At 58.1% G+C, this 12,227-nt stretch overlaps 2 protein-coding genes across 4 annotated transcripts; both read left to right on the top strand.

Moving 5' to 3' along the window:
* Nucleotides 1-84: 84 nt before the first annotated feature.
* Nucleotides 85-1,683, top strand: LOC122366301 (LYR motif containing protein 1-like). Of its 3 annotated transcripts, none has more exons than XM_043338405.1 (2): nt 85-478; nt 818-1,683. In XM_043338405.1, the coding sequence occupies exon 2, from the start codon at nt 873-875 to the stop codon at nt 1,254-1,256; it is 384 nt and encodes a 127-aa protein (XP_043194340.1). In that variant the 5' UTR covers nt 85-478; nt 818-872; the 3' UTR covers nt 1,257-1,683. The 3 variants fall into 3 exon arrangements, with proteins under 3 accessions (XP_043194340.1, XP_043194341.1, XP_043194342.1); XM_043338406.1 differs by having other exon boundaries at nt 113-478; nt 803-1,683; XM_043338407.1 differs by having other exon boundaries at nt 306-478; nt 836-1,683.
* Nucleotides 1,684-2,026: 343 nt separating this feature from the next.
* Nucleotides 2,027-11,040, top strand: LOC122366300 (frizzled-9-like). Its single transcript, XM_043338403.1, has 2 exons — nt 2,027-2,373; nt 8,504-11,040. The coding sequence occupies exons 1-2, from the start codon at nt 2,194-2,196 to the stop codon at nt 10,115-10,117; spliced, it is 1,794 nt and encodes a 597-aa protein (XP_043194338.1). The 5' UTR covers nt 2,027-2,193; the 3' UTR covers nt 10,118-11,040.
* Nucleotides 11,041-12,227: the final 1,187 nt, after the last annotated feature.

The raw sequence follows: 12,227 nt of genomic DNA, 5'->3' as shown, positions 1-12,227 counted from the left end.
TGATTTGTCTAATAGTGCTAGCGAAAACGACAAATTAGAAGCTTCGATCATACGACTGAAACAGCTGCGTCATTTATGCCTAAACAAATATATAATACTTTCGTATTCATTCTGAATCCAGACGGTTCATCGACGGCACTTTACCTTGACGTTTTAAAGATGCTACTTCACTACGATAGGCAAAAATCTTTGGTTTTCTTTTATTCCTGACCAAATTTTCCATTGACTTGAAGCTACTAACATTTTTTAGCATCTTTTATTCTTCCATACTTACCATTGTGAAGAATGAAAGGAGGGAAGAATAAAAAATCAAATATACAAATGGAGTAAAACATTTTGAAATTGCATCACTAAAATCATCTGCGATAATAAGCATATGCAGACTTGTGATTTGAACACAAGTGAAAGTTTAGTTTCAGGGCAAGGCGTTGAGGATTGAGATAGATGAAGTGCTTAGGAGGAGGAAGGAAAGAGCAAGGTGAGGTTGAGGCATATTTTGGGCTATATGTCAATTCTAAGTCTCAAAACAGAACATTCATGTCTTCACTGGCTTTCGGTCACGATCTTATGCACCAGTCAGCACCTTGACCTGCAGCAGGGCAAGACTCATTCCCGGGGACTAGAATTTCAGTATCTAAGCTACGAGCGCTTCAAGCTTATGATATAATGAATGCAGGTAGGTACTCAGCACTATTGCCTAGTTCAAAGTGCACTGAATCAACCAAATTATATACCTACCTATTGGCAGCATGTCGGTATACCTACCTAGCATAATTGTAGTCTTTTGAAATGGCCATGCAAGCATTTCTGATTTCAGGTAGCAACACCTCTTCAGGTGGGCCTGGAGCCCTGGAGGGGGACAACTGGCGAGGATGGCCTCTTCAGCGCCGCTGCGGACTCAGGTGCTGAGCATGTACCGCCAGATCCTGCGCGCGGCGCGCACGTGGCAGGCGGCGGACTCGTCCGAGACGGCCGAGCATCGCGCCTACATCCGCGCCGAGGCCGGCCAGCTGTTCCGGCGCCACTCGGGCGAGACGGACCCGGAGCGCGTGCGCCAGTACCTGACCGAGGCCGAGAGCCGGCTGGAGCTGGCGCTGCACTACGGCACGCCGTACCCGCGGCCGGTCAACCTGCCGCCGGGCGCGCTGGCGCCGCGCGACGGCCGGCCGCTGGGGCGTGTTCAGCTGCGGCGGCGCGCTCGCAGCCGGCCCGTCTACACCCGCTCCGAGGACGAGCTGAGCGGGCTGGACCGGTGACCGGCGCGGACCGGTGGTCGGTCGGTCGGCGTCCTCTCCTGACTGGACTGAGATCGAGAGTAACGCCTAACTTTGCTAGATGCCGGTGTCCGCAGTATATGTCTCAGCCCGGCAGAGCTGGGAACTGGGCGGTGCAGCATGTTGTTACCAGTGTGTAATGAAAGCATTTGCCGCCCTGGCTCGTCGTTTATGTTCCCCGCTACGGCTGATGCACGTATAACTGTTAACAAGAGCTGTGGGGTGAACTGAACTCAAGCTGCGGTCGGTTTATGACTCATGTTGTCTGGTCCTCAGTATGGTGTCAGTTTCATCAGTAGGTAATCGAGCCTATTGACTCATGGTGCTACAGCTGTAGCTATCGTGTCTCACCGTTGTTTGAACCGAGCGTTATGAGTGAAATACATTGTTGAATAAATGAAATACAACTTAAATAGCGCCGTTTATCCAACAGATTTTGATCAACCACGTTCTGACATTTCTCTATTCTTGACTTCTGGACTTTCGCAAATAACGGATGGAAAATAGCAGCGTGGAGAACGAATCTTCACTGTCATTGTCAACTGCAGTACACCGTACGTAGAACGACCAATAACCAATAATCATGCCCAAGCGGGCCAAGGCCCTATGGCTATATACCCACCCCGCATTGCTTGTTCACATATCGCCCCTCGCCGGGCACGCGGCGAGTTGGGTCACTGGTCACTGAAGGGAGGCGTCCGGTCGGTGGCGCCCTCTATTCTGGTGACCTTGAGTGGTCCCCGCTGGCGGGCGGACGCGGTGCGTCGGCGAAGCGGGCGGTCAGTCGCGAGGAGTCGTCGGCGAGTGGGGGGTCGTCGCTGAGTTGGCTGAGTTGTGCTGTGACCGCGTGGGGCCGATGCGGTGCTGATCGGCGCGCCAGGCGGTGGCTGCCGACTGTGAGGTCACGCCTGTGGCAGCGATGGATGTGTGGCACGTGTTGGCGGCTTTGGTGGTCGCCGTCGGCGGCTCGGTGTTCGAGCCCCACAGGACCAGCCAGTGCGAGCCTATCACGATAGAAGCGTGCCAGGACATGCCCTACAATGTCACACGGATGCCCAACATTGCCAGGCACGAGACGCAAGCGGAGGCAGCCGAAATGGTAAGGAGTTAATTGACCGTCACTGCCCCCCCCCCCCCCCCCTCCTGCTCCCCCGCCATTGCCAACTCACATAGGCGCGGGAGCCGGGGGGGCAGTGGGGGCAGCTTGCCCCCCCAACTCTGGGGCCGTGGGGGCGGTGCCCCCACAGCTTTGAGACGGAATATCACACTTTTTTTGCAAATGTTTTCTTTTTTTGTTGAAAAAGCCGAGGGGTTAAAAATAAGTGGCCTAAAACCGGTGAGAAAACTAGATTTGGGGGTACCCTAGGTTGATCTCTATTATGGTGTGCCCCCCCAGTCGTAAAGTAGTTCCCGCGCCCCTGCCAACTCACGTTGCCTTCTTTCACTTTCAGCACCGGCCCCGCCAGTGATCCCAGATCCATGACAGTCCGGATCAGAGTCAAGTTTAAAAGGATTGGTAGTTCTTGCTTCTGTAGTTGAGACTGAGTGGACGACATGACTCTGAGTCGCACTGAAATGCACCAAAAGGCGAAGTTTATTCAAAATCGCCCATCGCTCATCGAACTAACGGAAACGCAAGGGGCGCAGAGCGCGAACCACGTGCACTGCCCCCCTATCATTTGCCTTGACCTTTCCCTTGATCTCACCAGACGTGTGCGTAAATTCGAAAGCTCGTTTGAGAAAGACTGGAGAAATGGACTATAACCAGGGGCGATATACATAATTGGTCGTCAGTTGAGGTTCATCAGCTATGTTTACTAATCCCTTGGTTTGTTCGATTTCATCCTGTATTAGCGCCGCGGCATGTAGTGTGATACCATTGCATTTCATTGTGTTGTTTATGTTGGAACTTTGTGAAAAGTGACTACTTTGTGGCTTGCGTGCACATTTGATATCCATATCATGCCAGTTGTCACGCTGTACGAGAAAGCTCACATCTTGATAACTTGAGTTGATTCCTCCTTACGCTTCGATGAATGCGTTCACCGTGAAAGGCGATGCCGATTTTCCGAAATCGTACCCACAGCGCCTTGGTGGCGTGACTGTCAGTTTCTGGTTCCTGAGCAGACGCATCAGCATCAACCTTTGCGTGTGGCTTTGGCTCGGTCCGCCAAAGCCTATTAGCCAAAAGCCAAAAGCCTAAATCCTAAAGCCAAAAGGCGTTCGTACACACTGCACAGCTGTGGGAGCCTTCAGCTCACTTCACCTCAGGGTGTGCTCGCCGGTTTACTGGAGCTCGTGCGGGGAGGGCGGGTCTGATGGTGCGTGCTGGTCGGTCTCGGTCATATTGGTCAGACCTTTTTAACCTCTTGCCTGAATGTACAGATTATACCAAACCATGCCATCATGTGCTATCCAAGATCTGCAACCCTCAGCTCTGTCCTAGAAATCAGTGTGGGCACGTGTGGGATGGAGCCGTCAGAATTTCTGCAGTCATGCATCTAGGTACATACATTCTGCATGTCCGTAGTTGCTGCAGGTTATGGATAACTTGACACTTGTTGAGGTAGATTGATTGTTGTTTACTTTATTATTCCATTTATATGAACTGGGCGATCGTGATTGAGGGATAGATAAAGAATACGTCCTTTCTCCGGGTCATCCAATGCCTTCATCTAGCGAGGATTCAGCCCATCACTTCTCACCTAATACCTATCATAGGCGGGAACGATTAAATATGTTGTTAGACGTGATTCTGAGCATTTTCTAGGATAGGGAGCATGGCACCGGTCGATTATCCGGCATGACCGGGCTTTCCAGAAGTTCGGTTATGTCATCGCGGTATCAAATTGCTACTCAATCAGAGTCTGTTGTCAGTCCACTGCACTGCACGCCATTCGATGCTTTGGAGACTAAGATTGCATGTTGTGGACGCTTTTTGGCCGGAACTGGGCTACTGCAAGTGGCTGCCGCACTCCGCAGCGGTGCCGCGTGCCGCTGTCACTCCCTCAATTCACTGACATTTCGAATGGCGGCCAGTAATGAGCTCCCGCAAAAAGTCGTACTCGACAACAATGCAGCTGTCCAGAGTATATAGAACACCCAGCTGTCCAAGAACAATGCGGCATTTACATGCTGTTTGCAACGGTCCTGAATGAGCTGTCTCCAAACAACCAAACGGCTTGCGAGTTGTGCTCACTGGGAATTTAAATCCGATTGAAACAGCTTGTATTCTGCTGCTAAGTCCTGTTCGATCCTGCCATCTTGATTCGAACAATCTCCTGGCCGGCTACATCGAAAAATGACATGCACTTTATCAACGCTGCATACGATTTAAATAAAAACATCCCACTACCAGACAGCCATTCCCCGGCCGAGATTGCCCACGAGATAGTTAATGACATGTAAAAATCGTCGACGAACTCCTGGATTACGACACATCCTCGGCATTTATGTCAGACATTTTCGGACTCATCACCGTCTCCCTGCACCCCGGTCAGCCCACGCAGGTAGGTATACCCCGACTAGCCAGGTAGCCGCCCCTGTGTGTCAGCGGCAGGGACGGACGGTGGGGGGGAGGGGGTCTGTCGCTCGCCGACTGATTTACTGCCGCGCCGTCGACTGCCGGACCGGGCCGGCCGGTCGCTCGGCGGAGCGGCCGTTTTTACCGTGCGAGCGGCGACATTGACGGATGCCACAGGGCGGCGCTCCGTGAGCCGCAGGGGCGGCGGCGCGCCTACCTGGATGGCCGTCGGCCGACGCACCGAGGTCGGACGGAGGGACGGACGGGCGGATCGCAATACCTGGCTGGCACAGTCATTGTAGTATGTCGTCGCCAGAGGAAGCAGAGTAGCTGGTCAGCTGAAATCTGCACTGGGACGGGTGCCTGTTTCCTGAAGACAGGAGCTACCTGTAGTTGTTGCTGTCTGCTGTGACCAAGTGACCACAGTATATCGCCACTAGTGATGGCATCCACTCATGTTTCATTTCTCGCTCTTATTTGGAAACACTGGATAGGTAGGTATCTAAAAAACTTGATGAAGTTCTTTAACGACACTGGATCGCTCAGGTTGAGGTTGATGCCCAGCTCGAGCTCCCCTCCCCATCCACCTGTGGTCACTGATGTGCTTCTCTCCCCGGCCCTACTCCGCTGCGGTCCGTCGCCGTCCCTCCCGTCGTGTCTGTCGGCGGCGACAGCGCACGGTACCGTGTCCCGGCGGTGTTTTGTCGCCGTCGTCTGTCACCGCCCGCGGAAGACAGACGCCCCGCCGTCTGCCGACGCTGCACCGCCCAGCCGCCCGCTCACTGCACGGCAGTGTGTGTGACGTGTGTACTCGCTGCATATTCGGCGGTACGAGTATACCTGCGGTTAACCCATGTAACCTCAGCGGGAACAGGTGTGCTCGTGATGGCTGACGTACAGCCGTCTACTTTGAGATGCCACCTGAAGTGTGTTTATTTTTCCCTGTCTTGGTCCGATGCCCTGTGTCCGCGTTTGCGTCCTTGCCTTCGTCCCTCTCCGGTGTCCGGTGTCCGCGCTCAGTGTGTCCGTGTCCGGTAGCCAGTGATCCGTGTCGTCCGCCAATTTCTGACGCCTGGCCGCCGGTCGTCCGCGGTCTATCGCCCACCGAATCTGTCATTAGCCTGTATTACAATGTCCCGGCTTTGCTATCGGCGTGTTTGACATACGGGACCGGTTCGCCCCCCCCCCCTCGAGTGCCGCCGCGCCGCACGGGCTGCTGGATATCGGTGTGTGGCGGCGTTTTCCGAGGACGCTTTGGCGCGGTGCTGACTGTCTGGTTGGGGCCGTCGATCGGATCGGTTCATCTCGAGGTGCAGACAGCGGCGGCGACGGCGGCGGCTCTCGTGAAGGCGCTCTCGGCCGCTGGCGGTGCTCTCAGAGCGTGGGTGTCGAGCCGGGCACACGGCGGCTGGACGGCTGCCCGCCGCCGACGCAGCTCGTTGCCGGCTCGCGCCGCCCCGCTGCACGCTGCTGGAACGTCCCGCCCGTTTGGCCAGTTTTCGGAAGCCGGCCGGCTGTGTCGGAGCGCCGTCAGTCGCGGCCTCCGTGGCGGCGTTGCGCACTGCTCTAGCTCATGCCTACTCGTATAAGGTTTTGGTCGCAGCTGGTCGGTACTCGATGATGCTTGCATACAGCGTGGTCTTGAGAAAGCTGCAGTTGGGCTAAAACTGTTGTTTCCAAGTTCACCGACGGAATGACCGGGGCGGGCCGGCAGTGCGCCGATACGTTGCAGTATCGGCGTCAGTATCCTGTCGGTGCGCCTTCGACAGCTCCGGGTCGTGACGCTCGGCCGGCGCCTGACCGGCCGCGCCGTGCCGCTACCAACCACCGCTCGCGGGGCGGGCCGGGGCGGGTCGCCGCTGATGACACGTAATGACAGCGGCGGTCGCGGTGTCGCCCACTGCGGGGAGGGTTCCTGGGACCGGTCACCTCCGGCCCCGCACAGACAGCTGAAGGAGCGGCGCACTGTGGCCCCGCAGCGCTGCGCAGCAGTACCAATCAGCAGCGGAATTTCCGTCCACCCGACCGGCGGCCGACAAACCTGCGGCCACCCGGGCTCACCGGTGGGCGTCCGCTCCTGTGCAGCTCCGCCTTTTTTGCTTGTTGCGAGACTGTTTTTATCATAAAGAAAACGTTGCGGTGTTGCGGTTTTGCAATCGGAGAAAGTCTGCGAAGTTGCAGCGATGGGTAGCGATTTGCAGGATTAAAAAATCCTTGCTAGCCACATTTTCTATTCGACGCACGATACCCTTGTCTTGATAACAAATTAAGATCCATTTTCATGTCAGATTGAAAGGTTGAAGTAACTTGCAGAAAATTAATGTATTTTGCTGATGTATGGCTGTGATAGCCTTATTCAATACCGACCCCAATGAAAAGTAGGCACGGAAATGCGGAGTTCAGCCCGAATGTTTATGTTAATCCCACGGACGATAAATGCCCGATCTCAAGCGGACCTCCGTGATGCCGTGGACAGCGGGCGAACTTGCATTTTGCTTGCCTTCGGACGCTTTTCGATTAAATTAGACAGTTACATTATTTCTCCTCGGGGTCACTTTGATACTGCGGTAGATAGCTTGTTTCTAGACTTCGATGCACATCTATCATTCTTTAAGGCATTCGTTACCTACCTCATGTTATGCAGCAATTATTCACATGTTGAACGATGCCGCTTATTTTATTTTTTAACTTCTGTGCCACTTGCCAGGCTGGGGCCTTAGCGAACGGGCTGACGCGTCGTCTGGTTCAACTGGCTACAAGCCGATAACTGGTCGCTATTGCCATGCAGTCGGCGCCTAATGCCTGCAGTACGTCGTGTTCATGACACTGAGTGAACCTCGGCGGACCTGAGGCCAAGTCTGAGCCGCGGCGGCCATCTCTTGCCGACCGAGTGGGTGTGTTTACGTTCCACTTGGACCAACAGCGGGCCCGTAAATCGGCCATTGTCAGCGGCTGGTCGTGCCGGCGCTAATGGGACGCCCGTTATAAATAGGTGGGCCGGCGCGGCGGCGCTGTTTACGCCGTTTCTCACACTGCCGGCGCCGTGTGGGCCGGCCCCGGCGCGCTCACGATCAACAGCTCTGCGGCCGGCGGCGAGTGCCAGCCGCCGCAGCCGGCCGTTCGACGCCTCGTAACGGCGCCCCAAGCACCGCACGGCGGCCGGCCTCTGCCGACACAGCGAGTCTGCGCGCCCGCGCTGACTCGGCGTGCAGCGCTCGGGACGACCCCGCCCCGGGCCGGTGAGACGGCGGGCCAGCCGGCGGCGCTAACAAGCAGCTCTGTTTTGACACCGGCGGTGGCCCAAACACACGGCGCGCCGTGTATACTAACACCGGGCGCGCCGCGAGGGGCGGCGGCCGCCAACGACCCGGCCCGTCCGTCTGTCTGTCTGTCTGTCTGTCTGTCTGTCTGTCTGTCTGACGTCTGTCTGTGTGTCTGTCTGTCTGTCTGTCTGTTGTCCGTCTGTCTGCGTGCCTGCCTGTCTGTCTGTCAGTCTGGGTATCTGTATATCGATATGTTAGACCTACGTTAGACCTGGTGACAAATTAGAAATCACATTTCGCTCGATTTCATGTTGATACGCTTGCGTGTCATACGGCCGGTGACTGAGGTAGGTAGGCCCAGCGGCCTCCCACGGTCACGGTCCGTCCTATAGCCATACTGGTCTGATCGACTGTCTAACGATCCGTTTCTGTTCTGTCCGCAGCTGCAGCAGTTCAAGACTCTGATCGGCGCCAACTGCAGCCACCAGTTGCGGTTCTTCCTGTGCTCCATGTTCGTGCCGATGTGCTCGGAGAAGGTCAGCGACCCGATCCCCAGCTGCCAGTCGGTGTGTTTCGAGGTGCGCGACAGCTGCCGGCCGGTGCTGCGCACATTCAGTCTCGACTGGCCGGCCGTGCTCAACTGCTCGCGGCTGCCGGTGGCCGGCGGCCTCTGCATGGACCCCAGCGGCGCCGAGCCGGGCTCTGGCGCGCCGCCGCCGCCGGCCGGCCGCCAGCCGGCGCTGCGGCCCGGCCTCGACACGCACCTCTCGATCGCCGCCAAGTACCCGCACCTGCTGCCCGACCTGCTGAAGGGCGCGGGCGTGTCGGCGGCGGCGGCCGGGCCGGCCGCCGTGCCGCCGCCGCCGCCGCTGGTCTGCCCGCCGCGCTACGTGCACCGGCAGGGTCCGCGGCAGGCCGAGTGCGCGCCCGCCTGCGGCGCCGAGGTGCTGTTCACCGCGGCCGACCGGCGGCTGGCGGAGCTCTGGATGACCGTCTGGGCGACGCTGTGCTTCCTCTCCACACTGTTCACGGTGCTGACGTTCTGGATCGACACGGCGCGCTTCCAGTACCCGGAGCGGCCCATCGTGTTCATCAGCATGTGCTACAACATCTACTCGCTGGGCTACCTGCTGCGGATGGCGCTGGGCGCCGACCACGTGGTGTGCGCGCTGACGCCGGCCGGCCAGCGGGCGCTGATCGCCGACGGGCTGGACAGCGCCGGCTGCATCGTCACCTTCCTGCTGCTCTACTACTTCGGGCTGGCGTCCACGCTGTGGTGGGTGGTGCTCACCTTCACCTGGTTCCTCAGCGCCGGCCGCAAGTGGAGCTCGGAGGCCGTGCAGCGGTACGCCACGCACCTGCACGCCGTGGCGTGGGGCGTGCCGGCCGTGCTCACCGTCATCGCCATCACCGTGCAGACCATCTCGGGCGGCGAGCTGACCGGACTGTGCTACGTGTCGCGGCGGCCGCTGCCGCTGGCCGGCCTGGTGATCGCGCCGCTGGCCGCCGCCCTGCTCACCGGCGCCTTCTTCCTGGCGCTCGGACACGCCTCGCTGGTGCGCATCCGCCGGCGCATGCGCAGCGAGGGCACCAACACGCACAAGCTGCACACGCTGATGGTGCGCAACGGCGTGTACGGCCTAGTGTACATGGCGCCGGCCGCCGGCGTGGTCATCTGCTACGTGTGCGAGTACGTGCACTGGGAGCGCTGGGAGGCGGCGGCGCGCGCAGACGCGGCCCGCTGCCCGGCCGGCGCAGCGGCCGCCGACTGTCCGCTGGAGGCCAGCGTGCCGCCCGTCTCCGTGTTCCTGGTGAAGCTCTTCATGTCGCTGATTGCCGGCGTCATGAGCGGCATGTGGGTGTGGACATCCAAGACGGTTACCAGCTGGCAGAGGTTCTTCTCGGGGCTCTGCTGCCGCCGCCGGCACGGCACCAAGAGCCCCAGCTACGCGCCGGCGCCGGCCGCCCAGCCGCTGGTGAGTGCGCGGCCCACCCGGCCCGCCGAGCCGCTGCCCAGCAGGCACGGACGATCCGTCGGACAGATCTCCCGCGTGTGACGCGCCTCCGTGACAGTGGGACGCGCTCCCAGACGGCCCAGAGACTGGCGTGCTCCCCGAGACTGGACTCTGTCAGAGAGCCTACGCTGTTTGGACCGTTTTGTGAAACTGCCACGTTGGACCCTCACTGCGGACGCGTGACGGTTTACGTGACGCGTGACAGACGTAAGTAACAAGTGGCGATACAACGAGAGCCAGTGCAAGGCCCGGCCACACGGAGTCGGCTCCTAAACCCATGTCACCTCGCTTCCGCTCCGCGTCGTTCCTTGTTTGTGGAAGGGTGTGTGTATTGTGCCGTGTATTGCGCCGTGCTGTGTTCGTTTCATCAGAGCTCACCTCTTTCTGTGCATCGCCTTACCTGTTCGTTCCCGTTCGGTGTTCGATGTTCCGTTGCGGCGGGGAGGCCCACCGCCGTCCTTTTATGCATGCTGAGTGAAGCAGCGTGCGCAGTCACCTTACCCAGACGTCCGCGGATACTGTGCCAAGAGTATATGTTTGCAATGTTGTATTTGTACAATGCCGGTGGTCGCCGGAGCGAGACGGCCGGCGTGCCGCTCGGCCGCGGGCTGCCGCGAGCTGTTTGCACTCAGCACGGCTCGGGCCGGCCCGCACAGCGCAGCTGCACGGCTGACTCACAACGTGACGCGGCAGTCCGTGTGGGCCGGCAGATTGCTTTCACGTGCGTGGTGTGTAGGCGGCCCGCACAGAGACACTGCCGGCCACCGCGGCCGGCGCGGCGGCGCCGTGCGTTCTCTGACGTTCGTCCTGCCCGCCCGGGCCCTTTGCGTTTGTGCTGGAAGACGTTTTATTTATTTTGGCCGTGGTCAGCCGCCGCTGACGGCCGACTCGTTGGTGTTGTTGCACTGAGCTGAACATGCTGTATATCATTCGCCTTAAACTGTGAAATACAGACTCACATGACACTCGTGGTTACGAGATGGAAATCAGGGGCGGCGCCGACTGAGCTAAGGTGCGGACTCTCCGGGTGTTGCGGGATGGTTCCCAGCCTCCTGATGCCGAACTGATACGTAGGCACCAAATCGAACTTGCGTCATTAAATTTTAGACAGGATAACAGGCCACGGGCCTTTCTCCCTCCGACCGTTCACCACTGATCTCACCACCATATGGCATATACACACGACCTGAATTTTCGCCCTAGGGCCGACCAGACCAGACGGAAACGTCGTTTGACTGATTCGTACGGCGGCGGGACGAACGGGGTCCAACAAGTACTGCACTCACCTGCCAACGCTGGTCCAGGAGGGAGGCAAGGAAGATGAGAATAGAGAAAGAGAGCAAGAGAGTGAGGGGAGGCGGCGGAGCGTGGTAGAGCCGGCCGGTCCGCTGCAGATTCTCGCCTCCGGCGTCGGTCGGCCGGAGCCAACCCTTTCAGCCGTGCCATATACACTCCGGCAATGTAGCTGGCTCGTTACCATGCACTATGCGGCCCGGGATATTGGCCATAAGTTACAGGCACCGGCCGTTGTTATAGGAGAGTAACGACAACAGGCAGGGCCGGACCCCATCACCGATAAAGTTCCGAGGCACGATACCAACTAGATCATGGGGGTCTATGCACTTTGCATCCGACGGAGATGTTGAAGCACACTTGCATGCGGCGGTATGTTGCAAGCTAATGTCGATATTGGCCCCGCAGGTCAAGGCTGCTGGATGGATGGTGATCGTAACCACACGAAAGACGTGTTCTGATTTCAGCTACGAATAAGTACCGTTTCACAATTCACCTTTCACACTACACGTATGCAGATACACCCACCTAAATACACACACATCATTTGCATAATGTATTATACAACCGATTTCATTCATGTATACGTATGCTTACAGTCATAGATAAGTATGTCGCATTGTCACATGCCCGTCCCAATTTTGTCAGAACCCCACTAGCTAACCCCACCACACCATTCCGTGTCGCGGCCCATTCCTTACACCCGCCGGGGTCGGCCGGGTCAAACGGGCCCGTGTCAGGTCACTGACACCGCTCAGTGACACACAGCCGGGGCGCTGACACCGACGGCGGCCCAGGCCGACGGCGCCGTAAATAATTTACCGGCGGCGACGGCTGAGACCCTCCTGTTTACACGCTG

The sequence above is a fragment of the Amphibalanus amphitrite genome, unplaced genomic scaffold (assembly GCF_019059575.1).
Source record: "Amphibalanus amphitrite isolate SeventyFive unplaced genomic scaffold, NRLGWU_Aamphi_draft 000795F_arrow, whole genome shotgun sequence".
In the NCBI taxonomy this organism is placed as follows: Eukaryota; Metazoa; Arthropoda; class Thecostraca; order Balanomorpha; family Balanidae; genus Amphibalanus; species Amphibalanus amphitrite.
Note: the sequence above shows the minus strand (reverse complement) of the source record. Positions and strands in the feature narration are given on the sequence as shown.